This window comes from Harpia harpyja, chromosome 14, assembly GCF_026419915.1.
Source record: "Harpia harpyja isolate bHarHar1 chromosome 14, bHarHar1 primary haplotype, whole genome shotgun sequence".
NCBI classification, from domain to species: Eukaryota; Metazoa; Chordata; class Aves; order Accipitriformes; family Accipitridae; genus Harpia; species Harpia harpyja.
The window spans coordinates 10528794-10549389 of NC_068953.1; the positions used below are offsets into that span (position 1 = coordinate 10528794).

Consider the following 20596-nt stretch of genomic DNA (forward strand, 5'->3'; position numbering starts at 1 on the left):
TTCAGCACTGTAAGTTTGTCAGGATTAGAAATGATCCAAACCCAGTGTTATTTATTGAGCGTAATATGGTTTCTTCTGCACGTGTTACAGGAATGTTCTAACTCTGTGAGTAGGTCTTGCTCTATCGAAATGCTTCTGTGAAAACTGGAGCCTTTAGCAATTACCTGTACATCTGATTTTCTCCAAGCTTTCCCAGTAGTTACTCACTTGACTTCCATTTGTGATGCATTAGGTGCAGAAGACTGAATTTTGTTGAGATACCTGGGGCTCTGAGGAGACTGGTTAGATGGGAGACTGACAACCACTAGGTTATGTCGATCTACTGAACATCTTCAGTACAGGCTCTTTCTTTCTTACCATGCCCTACTGGCTTTTTCATCAGGTCTGTCCAAGATAGTATTGCAAAGTAAGAATTGGAGCCCTTATGTGGATTGGGCATCTTTATAGCTGACGGGTAGCTGAGATTTTGAATGCTCTGTTACAAACTGGATGCCTAAGGTAATTTTCTTTTGGCCATATCAATCCCACTTGTTGCCTTGAGACTGTTTTTAGAAGCATTGTACTTCAGTTTTGCAACAAGCTGACTAGGAAACAATTTCATGAAGGTTTGTGTAGACACCTTATTTATATGTCGCACACCTGTCCAGAGCTGTAATTGCCTTCTCCCTTTGCTTGTGGCTACACTTCCTCATACTTTTCCCCTGGTTCAGGAGGTAAAATCTTTAGGACTTTAATTTTATCATCAGATGAATGGTCCCTTTGAATGCTCTGTTCGCCTTACCGTGTATTGCCTATCATTGAAGTATCTACTGTTGGCTTAAATGATGGGAGAGTCAAGCCTTGGCAAACCCTGTTTTTACCATGTTAATAACAACAAGGTCATTCTCAGGCCTCCTCCTAAATTCTTATCCAAAGTTGTCCCCGTTCCAACCCATTAACCTCCTAATTTCCTTTCCCAGTCCTTGTGAAACCCCAGGGAAAGGTAAATGTCACACATTTGATAGAGTGCGAATTCTGTTCTGCATAAATGAAGAAGAAATTTGGAAATGCTCTTCTCTGCAAATACTCATGAGCAGTTAAGGTTATAGCTCAGATATTGTCCTCATAGGTTATCTGGGGAAAAAGGGGCACTCACCTAAGGAGGAAATACGGATTTAACCCGTTCATATAACGTTACTTTGTTATATTGGAGTTTCTTCCGGTAAAGTTTGTAAGGTCTATGCTGACTATTTGGAAAATGTCCCATTTTTAAATCTTCCAAGCACTTATGTGATGGTTTATCCACACCTGTACTTTTGTATTGTTTAATTACTTGCTAATGAAGAAATGCTGTCCTCATCGTACAGTTTTTCTGATTATCCTTCTACTCTGTCTTGGTTTTGCACAGCTTTGGAACATCCTACGTGTAGCTATGCTTGCCCTTTTGTTTCGTGCCCATTCTTGCCTTTCCAATCGCTTGAATCTGCAGGAAAAGCATTGAGTAATTAAGCTTTCTTCAAAAAATGGTGAGAGATCTGCAAGGTAGTTTAAAAGACAAAAGAAATAGGAGAGAAAATTACATGGTTAACCATACACGTTCTAAGATCTTTTTGTGAGACTTGACTCGGATGTAACCTTTCTTCTGCTTATTATTGATCTCTGCTAGGTTAAGGTATTAAGACAATGTATTTCTTCTTTATTTGTAATGGTCTTAAATGGACAGATTGTTTTAAAGGGTAGTATATAATAATTAAGCAGGTTTTAAATTTTCAGGAAATTTCTCTTCCTTACAATTGTATATCCTGTAAAGACCTTTCAGTGCAAGGATACAGTTTATACTCGGCACACAGGGAAACATATCAACGTTACTTTTGGCACACAAAAGAAGCACACTCAGTTCAATTCAGTATTTCAGTTTACTATAGCTAGCTTTTACAAATGTTTAAACAATTTTTACTGAGATTTGACTATCATTTTGAAATGCAGAATAACTGAATAATTTCTTTAAATGGCTTGACATTTTTAAAGAAATATTTCTGCTTCTGTGTTGCCCAGGATGTTTTGCTATAGAACAAACTGTTAAAAGAGCAGACTGTGCCACTTTGAGGTAGTATGGATTGCTGTACTGTGTTGTTTACAAGTGGGCTAAAGCTTTTGAAAACTATTTCAGAGTTTTGATTCAAGGCTAAAATGTTCTTGTACTTCTGTGCTGATGCACCCATAAACATTCCTGATATAAAATTAGATAAAATGTTTAAATAGAGATTCCTCTCTTTTGCTTTCAGGAAGACACTTGTGACACTTCTTATACTGATCTAATTATTTTTTTTCTTGATAAAAGGGTCAGTCTTCCGAGGGAACTGATTGTACCTCTGAATGAACTCTCAAAATGCTATGTATGAGCTTCAGAAAGAAAATCTCCTGACTGACTGAATAGGCTTACTTATTGCTTACAGCTTCCTCTTGACTCAACAAAAAATTATTTAACACTTGCATCCAAAACTGAAAGAAGTTCGTAGTTCAAAACTGATCTGGCCCACCTACCCTTCCCACAGCCCCCTTCATTGTAAGCCAGTTTCTTATGGGGGACACCCCCTAACCACCACCACCCTTCCCTAATCGACTTGACCAAGCCCCTGAAGGACTGATAATCCTTCACATCAGAGTCAGGAAAATTCTGAAATCTGATGATGTTTATCTTTGATGAGATATTTCCCTTTGAGGAAGTTTCTGTAACAGAAAACCCCAAATTTTTCTTCTCATCCTGAAGGGAAGTCAATTGGAAACCAAAATTTCTACCTCTCCCAGAAATGGAAAATCTTAGGATTAGTAGTGATGTTCATATATCCTGTTGGAGCCCTCGTCCTGCTGCTCCAGGGTGTGCCGTTAGCTGCTTGGGGGCATGGATCCTGCAGGAAAGGGGGATCCCACAGAGACTCTGCCTTCTCCCCTCCCGCACTGCAGGTCCAGGTTTCCAGGCTGAAGCCTGAGCAGGTCCAGGAGAGGAGAAGCCGGCCTGGCTTGTGCTCAGGAGCAATGTGTCTCCTGGAGATCTGGGACCACAACAGCAAGAAGCTGTTGTGCAAAGGCTGTAGCCTGTGATATTGAAGAGCTGGCGTGACCCAAATGGACTCCTTCCAGCTGAGCCTTGAACATAAGTGCTAAAACCTTCTGCCATCTTTCTAAACTAGCTGATTAACATAATAAAGTTAAACCAAGAGTCATTACTTCTGAGTTGTTTTTAATTTTTAACCCAAGTTTACTGCTGGTTTGTGTGGCTTGCACTATGTGCCCAAGAGCTTGCCTGCATTTTTCAATTACATCAGCTTGTTTAATAAATATTACCTCTTGAACTTCTTGTGTACTCTTTAACTTTCAGAGCCATAACAATATTATTATTTGAAGTAAAGCAGGATAATTGTAGCGGTTTAGGGATATTTTATTTTGAGAGAAAGAAAATAATGAACCTTTAATGTGGTCTTTTTTCCTACAATGGCAAAACTTAAGAAGGAAAAAAACCCCTTCCTTGAAAAATGATTAATGAAAGTAAAATAGCCATCTTTCTGTCAAATATTGTTACTGAATTTATACACTCAGCTGCTGTTGGAAGAGTGTGTTCACAGTGCAGGTGTACACCTCAGGTAGTGAGGGATAAGCGTAATTCTGTGTAGTCAGTGTTTTTGTGTGTTGCAGCGGGGTTTATTCCTTGTGCCTTCATTTGAGGTTCCTTCTGTTGTAGCTCAGACACTCTGCCCAGAGCCTTTTTGACTACATGAAGAAAATCCAGAATGATTCCAGTGCTATGGAGAGTTTTTGTGAGACGTTGCTAAAGGTCTTTGAGGACAACCTGCGGAATGACCGGTAATGTTTTTCTTTTGCTTTTTTTTTATCTTTAACAGCAGGACTATTTGAAGTCAAATGTATCACCCATCTTTTTTAATATGCCTAGATGAAGTGTGCCTGAGCCGTGTAAATTTGCTTTAATACATCTGTTTGGTACAGCAGTGCCTTTGGTAAAACGTGTAACAAAGGAGTGATGGTAGAATATTTTGCATTTACTATAGTTTAATATTGCGCATAATGTGATAAGCACCAGTTTTTATATAATGCAGTATTGGGGCTTATATATTGCTGCACACTTCTCAGTGTAATCCAGTCTGCATTTTGTTTAGGTAGTGCATTTTCATAAATACTTGAAATATAATTTTCTTGTGAAGATTTTTCTTTAAAGATGACTCATTCTGCATAATGAGTTGAATTTCTCTAAGCCTTACTTATCAAATATGTGCAAAATAGAAAATACTCCCTAGGGGAAAAAAACCCCACAACTATTAATAGAATTTTCAGTTTTATTTTGTTTTTATTTTATTTCTTCTCTCAACTGTTCAAATAGAAAACATGACCATAGTTATTCCAGCTGACACATTGTGTGTTGGTTCATTTGGTGATTACCTGTAGTGAGAAGGTGGTGTAACTTCCGATACATTTGTGCAATACATTGTTTATATACTAGAAAATAAATTAGTATTTTCTACTACTGTTAGTTGTGTTTTCAGGACCCTGCAAGTTTAAACCAGGCATGTTGTTAATTAGTTTTTTTCCTTTTGGCTGTAACAGAATGTCCCCCTCTCAGCCAATGAGGATGATGTAGCCAACGCACAGAAGTTACCGAGCAACCCTCCTCTGTGTAAATTAGAGTTCTAATTTAAATATGTGTAGGTAGATAGGAACTTTTCTTTCTTTGCTTCTAATTAAAAATAGTGTACATATATGCGCCAAGAAGTGTATTTACATTGTTAAATTATTTTCTTTCATCAGGGTGTCTGTACCCCTCCTGACAATGCTGGATCAAATGCTGGCAAACGGCTGTTTTGATATATTTACCATGCAAGAGAAGTAAGTTGCTGAAAGTCTTTTTTGTTTATTTTCCACCATGCAACAGGCCTCTTAAGTCTTACACTGACTGCTGCTGAATGTTGCTTTAGATGTGGGTGCGTAGGACTCTTAACTGTGAGTGTATATGGATATAATGTTTTAATTTTCTTGAAGTGGGACAGCTGTGGCAAATTCTGGACCAGACAGCCTTGAAAGGGTCTTGATAAAATCTTTGACTCTCATATCAGTGTAGAAGTTGGTTATTGGTTCATTGTTTAACAACCAGTACATTAACCAAATTCAATTTGCATGTTTCAGCTGGCAGGCTTGGGCCAGTATCAGATCCATTTAGCTTCTTTCTTCACTAGCTTACTCAATGCATGTTTTTTGGAGTACATTCTTTGCTCTACTGTGAGCCTTTAGCAATGGCAGTGTCCTGTCGTGATGCTGCAAAATAGTGTGCCTACAAGCTATCTCTTCTAAAATCTGACTGCTTTTGTTAATGTGAATATCTCCAAAAGAAGTTAATTAAGATTCTAATAAGAATAATAAAAAAGGCATGTCCCAGCTTTTCCACACCGAGTTCAGTCTTCTGGAAAGTATTTAGTTCAGGAATGGATAAACATGGAATAAAATATTCCAATGTGAAATCATGGTTTTCTGCAGATGTTTCAGAAGAGAATGATTTTAACTTCAGTAATAATAAATATATTGCAAAAACTCTCTTAGGCAGCATCTTGGCACATCTACAGATATTTGCAGAATTGTACAATGTGAATCCTACAAGCACATACACTGGATTTGGAATCTGTTGATTCAAGAATTGCTCACAGCAGATAAATTTGAAAAGCTTTTATCACTCTCAAAGTTTTAATTGAGTCTGCTCTTGTTTTGAAGTGTGTATTTAGATAATCTGTCTTAAATCAAATTTGGCAGTCCCTTTTTGAATGGGAATTTAAAATGAGTCAAATACTCACAGATGGAATGAATATTACTTGTTCAGTTTGGTGATCATGCCAGTGATCTGGGACTTCCACATAGGTTCCAGTCTTCCCTGCTGGGGAAGATGATAGATTACAGGTGGAAAACCCAGGTAAAGTCTGTCTCCCACGTCACGGGTCACTAAACAGAAAGCATGTGGTAGCATCACTGCATTTGCTGTGTAAGTGAGACTCAAACTCAATCCTGTGGTGCCATTGTAATGCTTTATTAAAAGGGCCTGAAATAAAGACCAGGGGGATTATGGGGGGAGGGGAGAAGGATTTTGAAGCTGATCCAAATGTATTTGCTTCCAGTTTGATGATGAAACCAAAAAAGAGAATTAATAATTATACAGCCTAGTGGATCATTCTCATGGCAAGGGAGTGAAATACTGGCATGAAGCACAAGAACTCATCATACAAAAGCTCTGGAAGGCTAGAGCTCTAGAAAGTTTGCAGACAGCTAGAAAGAGACAGACAGTTTAGTTCCTGCATGTGACAGTTTTTTGGTAATACAGGTACCTTATGGTTGAGAGTTAATCATGAATGAGTTCCTGTGTATACTTCACAGAGAGCCAAGCAAGCCTGACGTACTGGGTTCTGTTGTGCTCTAAGAGCCTGTGTGCAGATCAGCTGATCGTGGTAGATGGGGGAGCCCAAAATTACATTTAGTGCAATGTTTGCATTTTCTTATTTTGGCTTACTTCATTTCGGTGTAGTTAGGGATGGATAACCACTGATCCTGGACCCAAGGGCCTGCCCGCCTGCACTGTTGGATGCGACCTACTCCTTTTTGCATAGAAGAAAAGCGTGACTTTGGGCCTGGTTTCTTGAGTGAGACCATTTACTCCCTTGTCAAAGTAGTATGCCACAAAAATGTAGAAATACAATGCAGAATGAGCCTGAAAATTGAGACATGCTTGGTGGCATGAAAAGGCCATGTGTGTATGCAGTTTCAGATACTTTTCTGTACAGTGTGCCTGGAATAAGAGGGATGAGGTGCACAGTTGTTTTTAGAAAACAGACAGTCTTACTGCTGGTGAGCAGCTTCCCTGTTGCTTCTGTTCTGCTGTGAACTTCTTGCTTGTCATGTAGGAAATGAAGAACTTTTCAGAGAAGCTGGGAATGAAACGTTAGCATTCCTTGGGGCGTTTGGCTCCCATTTTGTCTCCTTCCCTTATTTTTTACCACAGTGGGCTGGGTGGAGTTTTAGCAAGGGGACTTGGGTTGTAGGATGTCTGGCATCAGGATTATGCCTACATCAGCCACTTAATAGTCAACTGTCACATTATAAAAAAGTACTTGCAAATGGATCTTGAAGTTTCAAATGGATATTGTGCACTATCCTGGACCTTTTTTTTTTCCCCCTAATAAAATATTAGCAGTCCAGAGCAGGTAATATCCTACACTGCTTAATTTAAACAGGATTAATAGCTGTTGGCTGAATTAGTTTGACGCTCGTTAGGAGCTCAGTGTTCCAGTTAAAGCAAATTGCCACATGGTGTCACTCCTGCCCCGCAGAGACATAACCCGTGGTGCATTTTCCTGCCTCTTCACACCATATAGCTCATAAAGTTTAGAATACGCAGCTTGACATTTCTGGCGTAGTTTGGTAGATTAATTTCAGCATTTGTGAAGCTCTCTGTATGGCTGGTCTTATGATCTCTGTGCAGGAGGGCAAGTGAACCACTGCATGTTTCTCTTCCATTATTGTATTGTGAATGCTCATCTTTAAAGTGAGATTTATTTGTCATGCGTGGGTCATTTCTCTGCCAGGACCCTGCTGAACCTGCCAGCGGGAAAGCAAAGTGTAGGGTAAATACCTGTCCAGTGGGGTTTGAAATGAATCAACTTTAGTATCACCAGGGTAATCAAAAAGCTATCAAAAGCAGCTTTTCTTTGTTGTGCTTGGCTTAGTTTGAATCTGTAGTATGAGAAGAAAAGCTCTGCCTGCCATTTTTCAGGCTGTTACTTCCTACTAGTCTTAAGCTGGCATAAACCTGCATGTCCAGCATGAGAGTTTCCCCCCACCTTGAACTGGCAGGAATGGTTTGTATTGCTACATGATGAATGGCATTAGAGAACTGTTCCAGGTTAAAAATACCCTTCTTCCAGTAAAATTCAGCTTGAGGTAGTTCCTTGATCTGTTCCGCTCACAAATTGTGCCAAAATAAGGAGGGAAGTGGCGGGGGAGAAGTGGGGGGGAAACCATTTCTTCTGGCAGCAGTGCAGGTGTATGCTGGCCTGAAGTGTTTGTGAAACTGCTATTTCCTCCCTGCCCTGTGTGCCCTCCCACCCCAAACAGGGTGGTAGTCTTCAGCTGAAATGTAATTTCTTCTCTGTGGTAGCACAACCCGAAACCTCCTGATTTCATCTTAGTGTACATTGTGAATTTGTGGAGCCATATTCATAATAATGTAGGGAGTGTTAATTGATTAGAGAGACTGCTGGAGGCAAAGGGCAACATGCAGTCTGCCAAGAGCCCAGATAGATTGCTAGTTCCTTAGAAAGTACACTAAGATTAGTCTAATACTCAGTACCATGTGAACAGAATAGCCTTTGAATGACAATTCAGGATCTAATGCTTTCTGGAGTAAAAAGTAAAAGTGGCCTTTCCCTTTCTTATGTGTATATATTTTACATATTCAGCAGAAACATTAATGCCTTGTATAACAATTTCCTGGTGATTTTACAGTGGTTTGAGATGGTATGTGTCCCCACTGGTCTCCGACTAATGATTTCTATGTATTACATGCTCCCGTGGATTTTTTTAAAGCAATTATACTGCTATTGCATAATAAACCATATAGTAAAGAGCATAGCAATAGCTGTCATGGCCACACCAGGTGATGTCAGCTGAACTGCTGAAACTCAGTTCACCTTTAGGAGGAAAAAGCCCGCACCTTTTTGCAGTACCACGTGCGCCCAATTTACATAATGTGAAGACTTTAGACTGATCCCTTTTCCCCAGATGTCAACTCTGTTTCTGCTGGCACTGTGCCCACACAGGAGAAGGAATTTTCTCAATTTCCTTTAAAGAGGCCAAGCTATTTGAGTCATCTGAGATCACACATAGGTTAGGTTTAGTTATTACAAATGTGAAATTGGCAAATGACAGAAAGGAAAGTGCATCTGTTTTAAACACAAAATGCTTCACATAAGGTTATGTGTATTAAATTTATTCCAGATGCTCTTGTTCCAATTGGTCTCTTTGTTGCTATACTTCTCAGCGATGTCCCTGTTGTTCAACCAATTTAAATCTCACCTAATTCACTATATTGCTGTTGTTCTGTGCTGAAAGCCATGCATGCATTGCAGGTATTGTAATTAGTTGTCTACACAATGTCTTTGTGTAATTGGGGGTGGGAAGAGGAGAAATTTCACCAAGGTAAGAAAAAACACACCTCCTCTTAAAATTAAGAGAGCAGATATGCTCTTCCCTCATCTACCCAGACAAATCAGTGTCTGTAGACACACATGCAGATTCATTCATGCAGATGTCTGTCATTGTCATCATGTGTCTCCTATGTGCATGCTTTCTGTGCTTATCATACTCTTCAACATGTGGAAACAGTGGTGATGTGACTGCAGGCAATGGATGGCAAGGAACTTGCTCTTTCAGCATCTGATGGAGGTATTTTAAGTCAGCCCTCCCCAGACTCTTTGGTCCTGAAAGCCACTATCAGCTCTCAAAATTTCTTATGCAGCCTCAATATCAACATTGAAAACCTGGCAATTTGATTTACTCTTTTAGTGTGGTTTTCTGGATGATATTGAGACAGCCATAGACAGCAGTCTTTAGCTTTATGGTTCCATCGTTTGTTGTTCAGTTTTTTTTAACCAAGTCAGTATTTGCCAGTATATGCCAGTATTTTGTTAAGAATTTTTTTTAAGTAATTAAAAAACACTAACTCTTGTTTGGAAAACTATATATAACAAGGTGCATTAACTTAACAAAACATCTTGTCATTCCTATAAACATCTTGTTTTAAATGTTCTGGTTTTCAGCAGATTACACTGCACAGCTTTTTTGAGTAGTTTTTATCCACAGCTTTGAATCATGGTAGCAGAAGATAAATGTTAGTATTTTTGCTTTCTACTTTACGTACACAATACAATGAGGTTTCCAAAATATGCAGTTTAGAAGTAATAGTGCTTACTAGACCAATATGAAATAGTTTCTTTTGCATCTATGGCACTTCAGCTTTGAGTGTAGCAAGTAAAAGATTAAATAATTTGTACTGAAATAAAAGCAATATTCCCTCTTTACTTCTCTTTAATAGATCCTTGGAATATATTAATGATACTTGTGTTTGTACGAGTGTCTGGGAAAGAGCAGTGAGAATCACGTTTCCCAGACTGTGTGGAAAAAGAAAAGAATTTGCTAAATATATTTAAAGATGGCTTCATGACTCGTACACTTAACAGAGCTGTAAGCCCTGTGTTTAATTACGTTGTCTGGAATCACTGAAGGAATTTGGGCTGTGAAATGGTAGAGTACTTAAGAACAACATTCATCCCCTTTTATGTAAAGTTTGGTTGAAGACCCTGGGGCACAACCAAGGCACCACAATGATACACAGACTAAATAATTTTTATGTGGCTATAGAATATTTTAATTCCTGACACAGTATTTCTGATCATACCATGCTTTGTTATAAACACAAGCCATGGCTAGCTGATTATCATGCATATACTGAATCAGTTTGGATAAATGTAGTTCACTCCTCAGCATAGAGGTAGTAGCAATGTAATTAATTAATACTAATTTCTTCTCTTCCCTGTTACAAAAAAAAAAAAAGTCCAGTAACATCGTGGCCAAACATGCCTGTGTCTTTACCAAAGGTCCACCTAAAGCAGGGTGTGCTGTTGTTGAAGAAACTTGTACTGCTCTGTGTTGTGTCTTTCTTCTCCTTTGAATGTTAATTTAGCATCTTTACAATCATTACATGTGTTTGAAATTCTACTGAAATGTATTGCTCATCTTCTTTTCTTTCCCATTTTCAGCCAGCCCTTTGCAGTGAAGTTATTTACACTTTGTAAAGAAGAGATCAAAAGATCCAAAGACATCCGGAAGCTTCGCTCCAGTATAGGAGTGTGAGTTGATGAAATAAAGTAATCTTTTCTCTGCTCATAAAAAGTGAAGAAAATTTAAGTACAGATTGTAATGGCTAGGTCTATTACATGTGAAATTTAAATGAAAAATGCACACAAATACGTGTAATATAAAGTTGTGAGAGTTTCATGTACTTCTGGGTGGTTGGGGTGAAAACATATGAAGGATCTGATAAAATTTACTTTTAAAATGTTGATATTCTTAAAAGGTAGAGGAGTGAATCATTTGCTTTTGGCTTGTAGAAAGCTTGGTTTGGTGCCAATGCAAAATATGTATAATTGATTAGATCTTACATGTGCACTAGAAAGAGGTGAAAAAGTCTGCAAAGTTCTTGTCTGGCTTTAGGGTAAAAGCCCTCAGTTCAGATAGCAGAGAAGGCAAAACACAAACATACCAGTTAGGAAAGACAGCACTGGGTGAGGAGAGGAAGAAGAAAAAAAAAAAAAGGACAAAGCGTTGCAAAGCTGAACGAAGGTTCATTGGCAGAAACTTGGCAAAATTATTCAGGTATATGAATGTCAAGCAGTGATTTTCTTGACTTGCATTTCATTTCTTTATTGATAATATTTTAAGAGCATAAGAAAACCTAAAATGAAAAGTTGCCCATGTTTCAAATTGATCTTTCACTCTGAACTGCATCATCTGTGCACAGCCTCCCCTGTCCTTTTGTTCTCTATGCAAGAGCTCGACTCACTTGTGGTTTTTAGCACACAGACTTTGGTGCTGCCAGTCAGTAACTTTAAAACCATATTTGTACTTGGCATAGATATGTGGCATCTCAGTAACCCTTAAGGATTTCAGTACACTTACACTCAGTGTTTGCTTTCCCACAGCACTTAGAACTGAGATTTCCTGGGGGAAAGCTTCCCCTCCCACCCTTTTTTCTGATATACATCTTCACTCTGATCCACAGAATGTACTTTTGCAGTTATAACACAAGATCTATTTTTTTCTTACATTTTCTAGGTTTTGTGGCCTGATTCAATTTCAAGGAGACATGAGAGAGAAAGTTTTATTTCAGTTGTTTCTCCTTCTTTGCCATCCGTTTCCTGTAGTAAGTAGTGAAGACATTGCATATTATCAAATGTATTATTTAAAAGGCTTTACAAGTAAAAAATAATTTCAAGTGTATTAAAGCAGCATCCTTTTTTACAGATATTAATGTATAGAATAGGTTTTATTTCTCAAGGGTCTGCTATCTGCAATGCTGCCACCTGAAACAGGCCACTGGATACTTGCAGCATACCTGGCTATTCCACATACAGCTTTTCCACCTTCTGTCCCTACTGTTCTAAATTAGAAGCAATTCATTTGTTTCTTTTACACAGCACCCAGCACAGTGAAGATCTGTTCACCATTTAGTGCTTGAAAGCTCCAATCAGATAAATTACTGTTAGTTTTGCAGCATTTCTGATAGTAGCAACACTGTAGTAGTTCTGGTTCAAGAGAAATATATTTGTTCTTTTTGTCAGGTGTGACGAAAGCTTGTGCAATGCAGGAAGGTTTATCAGAAGTTTACCTTTTTTATATAACTAACTGAATTAGGGCACAAACCCCGAGTTACGCAGTATGTGTAAGAGAAGATCATATGTGGGATAATACTATCGTAGTCTTTTAAAATTTTTGTTGACTTAGGTTTTTGGGAGAGGGGCTATGTTCACTGTACAAGACCTGGGAGCCCCAACTTACAACAGCTGTGACAACCAAACACGTACAACAGCTCTCTGTGGCGTTGGTGTTCAATACAAGGGTTTTACCTGGGAACGGTTGTGGATGCTCCTGTGAGTAAGTGAGGACTAGCACCTCCGCTGCTACAGGCTGAGCTGCATCTATAGTCAAGTGGCATAGGAGAAACAAAGGCTGTCTGAAGTAATTGCAAGGGCACATAAAAAGAATGTGAAAACCCAGGAGGTCTTAAAGGGGTTTGAGAACACATTGAATAGCCTGGTGTCTGGCCAATGCAAACTAACATTGTTTATTCTAACGTTGATTACTTTTGCTGATTACTGATCAGGTTAAAATCATATGGTGCTCAGCAAAGTTTGATACTTCAGATTTTTAGTCCAACTGTTTCCGTGTTGTGCGTACTTGCTACATGAAGAATCCTTTGCAGGAAGGGCACAATATAAGAACTGAAGAGAGAGCATTTCCATTTCACGTTCTATTGGTACTTTACATCATAAATATGTTTTGTTTTTACAGATGGTTTTACAACCCTATAGTTCCTTTGTCTTCCTTCAGTTATCATCAGGCTTTCTTGAAAACAGCATTTGTTTTTGTTGCAGTTTTGCTGTGTTCCATTTAATATCTTTCTATGCATTGTACTTCAGAAACCAGCCTAGCTAGCTTTTTCTGTATGCACACCACCATCACTACTAAACAGTGCTCTGGGAAAAATACTTGCAAATTAATTGCTTATGGAAACTGGAGTGTAAAAAACCTAATGTTACTCACATCATCTATCTCCCAACAGTTTTTTAAAGAGTTTTGCTGACTCTTAGAATCTCCAGACTGGGAAATCTGTTTTGTGAGCCTACAGCAACAAAAGTTAGAGCCAGACTTTGGCTCCGTGAGTAATTTCAAGAAAAGAAATGTTCCAGTTGGGCCAGTCTCAAACACTTGAATTCATTCCCTGCAAGGGACAGAGCTGTAGCCTTCTTAATCTCAAATGCTGCAAAAGTTTAGTGAAAATATAATGACTGTAGTAGCATGAATTTCCTTGAGGTGCAGAAATGAAGTCCCTTCCTGCAGCAAATTGCTGTCAAGAGGCAAGAATAGACTGTAGTTCTGAATATTACAAAGTGTCCACCATAATACGATGGTCAGTATGAGGAACGAGTACCAGTAATGGCACTGGGCTCTTCCGTACAGGACTCTGGATCCTTTACTAAAGCTTCCTCTGCCTCTTCCCCATAGATACGGAAAACAACAGCCAGTCAAGTTTACGAAATGTTGATAACCTACAGTGATGTAGTTGATCCTGCCATTATGGATGAGGTTATGACCATACTCAGTGATACCAACTGGTAAGTCAATTTGTTGCCAGATAGTAGTAATAAGAGCTGAAATAATTTTTGTACCACTGAAGTTAAAAAAAAGTCCATGCCTTTGAAAGCTGATGGCAAGGAAGCTGTAAGAAACCATACCATAGTTCTAGCTATTTATTGCTTCTAGGCCAGAAAAGCATTGCTGAAAATAATTCTTCTGTTCTAAAGAACTATCTAGTATACTGTCCCACTGGAAGTGGTATGTATAAAATCACCGCTAGATAAAGTAAAATATCCGTATTTTTCTAACAACATAGAAAGGGAGGAAGTCTTGGAAATTCTCCATGAAACAGAGAGAGACTGGGCTGTGCAAACAGTCAAACTTCAACTGCACAGACAGTTTCTTGGCATTTATGAGCACTGGCAGGATTTTGGGAAAGGAAGGATCTCTGCAAGCTGGAAAACAACAGAATTAGCAGAACAGCTCAAATCTCCCATGAAACGCAATTACTCAAAATGCTACAAACGTTGTATTCAAGCAAGTATTTTGAATCGGAACACTTCAGACATTTCCCAAGTATATGATTGCATGAATTAAACAACCACTTTTATATAACGTAATTCATTTTTTTTTACCTACTGTTACCTGTAACGTTAGCTTCTTCCAAGGGCAGGGGGGATAGGGTCCTGTTCTTCATAAGCAAGAGTCACCAAAGCAGCCAAGTTTCTTTCAGGGGCAGGAGGAACTCATTCTGTCAGCACCTTTGAAGTGACAGGAGGAAGGAATACTCACCGTAATTTTGGCACTGTTTTTTTCCCTTTCTGCAAATTTTAGCATTGTGCATTATAGTCACCTGGAAAAGTTTGTAAAAGACTGCGTGCCTCAGGTATTTGAGGAAATATGGAGTTTTAAGATATTATAAGTTTATTTCTTTTGCTGCCGCATTAAACAATTTCCTTGACAACTCTCCTGGGTGATGGGTCTACTAGCCCAACACACTGCCTCAAAGAGTAGTCAAAGGTAATATGTGAGAATAGACAGATAGAAAAAATATGTATTTTATTTAGTCATTATATTATATGGCTTTTTGTCTTCATTGATGTTTCATGGAAATAAAATTAACCTAGACATTTTCAAAGAACACATACACCTTAAGGTTGTGGTTTACATATCTTCAGACTGCATGCTTTTATTATTTAACTTCTATTTACTTTCTAGTTTATTTCTGTGCTGGAGCTTAAATAACTTCATATTTGGGAAAAGAAAACTAAGTGTGTCATTGTTATTAGAATAATGGTCTCAGATTTGAAGAATTGGTTATCAACAGTTCTGCCTGTTGTTAAAATTACTTGCTTAATTACCTATTGATGTTTAGTATCGTGTTTAGTGTGATTCAGTGCTTGCTTATGAAATCTGAATTTAAGAGCAGGCTTGCTCAGAAGTTACATAAAGAATTTGTTAACAGAAACAATTGAGTAGGATTAGATTACTGCTGTCACAAAGGGATGTTTACAATACCAAAATTAGAAGTAAGTAGTACACAACGCATGGCTACAGAAAAAGCAGTGGTAGTACAGCTCTACTCATAAATGGGTTACTAAAACAAAGCAAAATACTTCCTAAAAACCACTTCAGAAAACTAGATATTCTGTTTTCACCTTGTCATTTTTAAGGTGTGACTGCCTGCCTGTTTTATTCTGTCTCAGCTCAGGGCTTGCTCTAAGTTCCCTGTTGCAATATGTCCACTGCACTGAGATGAAAGATGAAGAGCTAGTTTACTTAAAACTTAATTGTTTTATCATGGTAGATTTGAACTGTTTACAAAGGAACATATTTGAAGTCATTGCTGAGTGTCAGAGCGAGCTGCTTGTTATTCTCAAGCTCTCTCAGTGGTAAAACAATCATAGTAAATTCTGAATTACAACAATAAGCATTAACTTCAGGAAGCCAAATGAGAATATTTGGGGAAGATAATAATTACTGGCATACACAGATTTGTTCTTTGTTGGAACTACAGAGAGTTTATCATACAACTGTATAATTCAGAGTTTAAACAAATTACTGTATAAATAATAAATTTTGTTTAGCTAGAGGAAGGTTTCCAGTATTAAACATGACAAATTGCCCAAGGTGTCTCAAAAAAAAGTTCAGGTTATTTCTAACTTGCCCTTTATGCTTTTTCTCTGTAGTTCTGGACTCTCTATGTGCTAAGAGTTAAATTTTTAGTAGCTCATTTACAGTTGTTACTTTAGAAAAACAAAAGAAATCCACTGAATTGGTAAGACTAGCAGTCTCACAACATTCCAGTTAGACTGGTAGATTTTTTTACAACAACAAAAAGAATGTTGTCTGTATGGATTTTTGGCATTTGGGGGCTTTTTGTAACTGACAGTTCTTGAGGAAATTATCTATGTGTGTCATGGACATCACGCTATTTCAGAAACTTTTCAAAAGACTCACAAATTTTAGGTCTGGATTTTCAATTTCAGGAGAAACCTTCTTTAGATAGTAGAATGTTCTCCAAATCTAGTGACATGTATTTAAATTCTTGATGTGAAATTTTCTAAAGCAAAAAGGAGCTGTAAATTTAGATAATAAGTCAGTGAACTTCTAGTCAAAAGGGTTGTATGAGTAAGTGTTATTTTTTTGGAACACAAAAATCTAAAAGAATAGTCTCAAACACTTTACTAGTAACTCACTTCTGGAAGACCTTCTGTGTATTTATGGTTTATCTATCTGGCTTACAATAGTACAAAAATGTTACATTATTCTTAAAATGTTTTCTACAATTTGAAATGTACAAACAAAATGGATAGCTTAAGAAGTTGTATGTATGTAGCCAACTTCAGGGTTTAATTTTTGAATTAACTGGAAAATACTTCCTCATGCAGGGAAGCTGAATTGCCAGTAGTAAGAGAGAAACGCAACTGTCTCTGTGACCTCATGAAAGTGCCCAAACCGCAGCTGGTATCCAAGGTAAAGTATGGAAATGTGCTCCTGAGGGTTTTTTCAGAGAATCAAAGTAATGATCAATTGTTCCGCCAAATCTACGGTGTACTTCTGTGCAACAGGTGGATTTCTTCACTGGTTCATGAGTATATCAATGCGCACCAGGAGGGATGTCCTCACAGCTTACTACAGAATATATGGAATTGCTGAAGACTGTTGCCTTAAGCCCTTCCAGTCTCTTTCCTTGAAAACATTCCAGACTTGTAGTGTGACATCTTACTCAGACAAAACGCAAGAATGAAATAATACAGTACAGATGTTTCAAAAACTGTTCATCTGCCTTTTCTGGGAAAAGAAAAAGGATAACTTCCCAGTCAATTTCAACAACGAAACTGTAACGTGGTTGTGCAAGCCACAGAATTGTAACACTGCCTAAGAGGAAGAATATAATCACAAAGTTAATACATTCATAAGAAGACAGACAATATATCCATATGTAGGTCCTGTTTCATTTTAATGCAGATAGTTTGGAATTGCCCATCTGCTCAGTATTTCAGAAGTACAGAATTTTCTGCTTTGGTCAGGGTTTCTGAGAGGTTCCTTTTCTCTCTGTCCAAAGATGGGGAGGCTCAATTATGACTGTTTCAGAGAACATGTGTTAACATGACAATTTACACAGAAAAATTAGTTTTACTTTGAGTAATACAAGACAAGGTAACAACGCTTGATGACCCAAGGCTACTTCCCTAGTATCACAGGCATCCACAGCATATATTCTATTCCATAAACTGATTAAGCTTTAAAAATAGTGGTACATCAATTTATTCTTGTCCTTGGTAATTTTTATTGTTCTGCTTTCATAGTTCTAGAAAGTTTTGTCCTCTGTAATTATTTTAGAATTCAGAAACATCATCTGTGCAGTCTTCTTTCCTAAGTTTTTCCTAATAGGGTGGACCTTCATTCCCTTCAATATTGGAACACCATTATGTTTATTTTCATGACTATAATTATACAAAGCATTATTTTCTTGTCCTGCACAGTTCCACTCCAGAACTGCATTAGCCTTTTTCACAGCTGCAGCATCTGTGGCTGAAAGACACCAAATCTTCTCTCCTGCACAGCACCTAAAGGTGATCTTAGCTAATGGCATTTTTAAAGTGCTTGTTGAACTCGCTCTTTGGGATATTGCATTATGTTTCCTCCTGTGTAATATTCTGGTAATCCTTTACACTGAAGATGCTTCCTAATGTAAGTACAGCCTATGTTTTGAGTTACCATTGATATAAAAAAATATATATTTTTTTTTAAAAAAGTATATTTTAAAAATTGGTCAGAAGACTAATACTTAAGACATCTATGAATAACCTTCAAAGACACCCTGCTGTGCCCCAGAGCAGTTTTCTCTGCTCATCTTCCTGTTCTTACCAAGTCATGTCTACAGTTTTCTGCTTTTAGTACAATTTTAAGACACCTGCAACTAACATTTTTGTAATTTTGGAAAACAAGAATCTGAACCTCTCGCCCATACAAGGCATTGTTTTTAGAGCAAAAGCTGACCTGAGCATTGCTGTTTCAAGGTTTTTTAGTCAACCAATAGAAATGTTATGTTCAGAATGAAGATGTTACAAGATGAATTCACTGATCTCAAAAAAAATCTTATTTCAACAACTCCTTAATTATTGGAGGCTGAGAGAAGCCTGACAAGTTAGGAGAAAACTGTCCCAATATAAACAAAAGAATAAGAAATAGCCAAATATACATACAGGTATTATTTCAGATGGAACTGTTACAAATATAGTATCATGTGCAATTTGGAAGTTATGTGGCTGAATTTGGAACTTCACCTTTTCTTCCTCTTAACATAAGCAAATAGTTAGTATAACTTTTAGCAAAAGAGCTAAGCCTGCACCTGCCCTGAGAACTGTTGGAGTTCACTGAGAGTGATACTCAGTCAACCTGAAGGACTTCTCATAGCTGTCCAGATGTCCCTACTAGCAGCCAGTTTGTGCTCACACTCTGCTCTTCTTCAAGAGCTCACAGATCCTGAGAACAGGAGAGAAACAATAAAGGAAGACAAGCATAACATTTTGAAAAGGTGAATGAAGTCAATTTTGTATGAAGTCAACACTTGTCATTCCTTTAAAACTTGTAAAAATAAAATTTGCTAAATGGTAGTTAAAAACAAAGGTGTTAAGAAGGACTGTAAATATTATAGCTTTGTATGTCTATATTTTCTTCTCCATTTAGTTTACTGAATTACATGATTGGGATACTGTTAAGATAGTGATACATGCTACTCCCTGTGACCTCTTTCTTCTGTCTTGTAGAGTTCAGCGTAATGAAGTTGCAGGCACTGGCTGCTGGTTTGTAAACTGAAGCTTGGTTCAGGTGCCATTAGGACCGGAAGAGTTCGTGCCACGGCATCCTGACAAACTGGATTCTCAGCATGAGCTTCGAAGTGCGCTGTTTAACAAAATAAGAGACAGAGATTATGTCTTAAAGCATTGTGCAGATATGCCACAGGAAGGCAACAAAGATTCACTGTGTTTTCAGTTTTTAAAGTCATTATCTGTAGCCACAAGATGGCGGTTTCTCTTCGTATTTCTGTCACAATTGACCTGAGGTTTTTTTTGATGTCAATGATTTATACTTCTACAACTCTGAATGGAGCCATTCAGCCTGTGCTTGCTTTACACACGTGAAATATTAAACCTGACTTGCTGCATTAGTCTCTTAAAACAATTGTTTTTCAGAGGTAAGAATGGCAACACTTAGTGATAATGAAGTCTTCCTGAACATAAAGTATCTCTGTGGATAAGAAGTCTGTCATTCTTATGTCATAATTGAACAAAAAATCCAGGTTTCACTTCAGCTAAAGTCAAGGCTTCTCTTAATAGCTCTTTATATAACTAATTCAAGCAAATGTTTTTTGTGGTAAACTAGCTCTAGGGACTGAAGCTTTTTTTTTTTCCCCTTGAAGAATAGAGGTGAATCAGTACTTCAAGCACCTTGCTAGGAATTTAGACCCTTTCTTATTGACTATAAAATGAAATGGCTGTAACATTTTTCTTTAGGAAAACTAATGTGATGGGGAGGACAAATGCACAGGCAACATGATATTCTAATTACACTGTGTTATTTGATGGTTCTAATTAAATCCCACTGTCCCAGCACTTCAAGTAGAACAGTGGTGCTGTGTGTGTGTGTGTGTGAAAATTTGAAAGGAAGGAAAAATTCAGGCAGAGAAGCTAAAACCAAGCCAGTTTCTCTGTGAAGTACCTGCTACAAACTGCGGCAATCTTCTACTGCAGGTGTTCATTTCCCAAACTGCAACCTGTCTGTCTCTAAGATTCTTTTTCCTTTTCAAGAATATAACTATAAATTATATTATTCAATACTTCTTAAGTATACTTGCAACCTGGTCTGGCAGATGAAATTCAGTGTAGATCAGTGTTACTCACTAACTATTAAACAGTATTCAATTCACACACTGTGCAACAGACCGAGTTGGCCGTGTGGCTGCACACACCACAGGGGCTCCTTCCAGGCATTACTGCAGCAGAAATACTCCTGAATCCACAGCCCCTATGTTGTTACGCTGCCATTACCACAGAAGTTTCTAGTACATTCTTGAAAGATCTTGGGTTTTGCAAAGTTATACCTTTAGGTCCCTGCTGCAAGAAAAACACGAGTTGTGCTTACTCAAAAA

General features: G+C 37.9%; 2 protein-coding genes across 9 annotated transcripts in view; one reads left to right on the top strand and one right to left on the bottom strand.

The window, feature by feature from the left end:
• The window catches only part of TBCD (tubulin folding cofactor D), a 131877-nt gene extending 111817 nt beyond the window's left edge, over positions 1-20060 (top strand). For 2 of the 3 annotated variants that reach the window (XM_052809088.1, XM_052809090.1), the window contains exons 34-39: positions 3719-3840; positions 4798-4875; positions 10842-10931; positions 11917-12004; positions 13867-13976; positions 16830-20060. In XM_052809088.1, the coding sequence (XP_052665048.1) occupies positions 3719-3840; positions 4798-4875; positions 10842-10931; positions 11917-12004; positions 13867-13976; positions 16830-17097 (756 nt within the window). In that variant the 3' untranslated portion in view covers positions 17098-20060. The remainder of the gene's footprint in view (positions 1-3718; positions 3841-4797; positions 4876-10841; positions 10932-11916; positions 12005-13866; positions 13977-16829) is intronic. The other variant, XM_052809091.1, reaches the window with a different exon arrangement.
• Positions 19097-20596, bottom strand: part of B3GNTL1 (UDP-GlcNAc:betaGal beta-1,3-N-acetylglucosaminyltransferase like 1) — a 132799-nt gene continuing 131299 nt past the window's right edge. For all 6 annotated transcript variants that reach the window (XM_052809095.1, XM_052809093.1, XM_052809096.1 and 3 more), the window contains one exon: positions 19097-19350. The gene's annotated coding sequence lies outside the window, so the exon portion shown is untranslated. The remainder of the gene's footprint in view (positions 19351-20596) is intronic.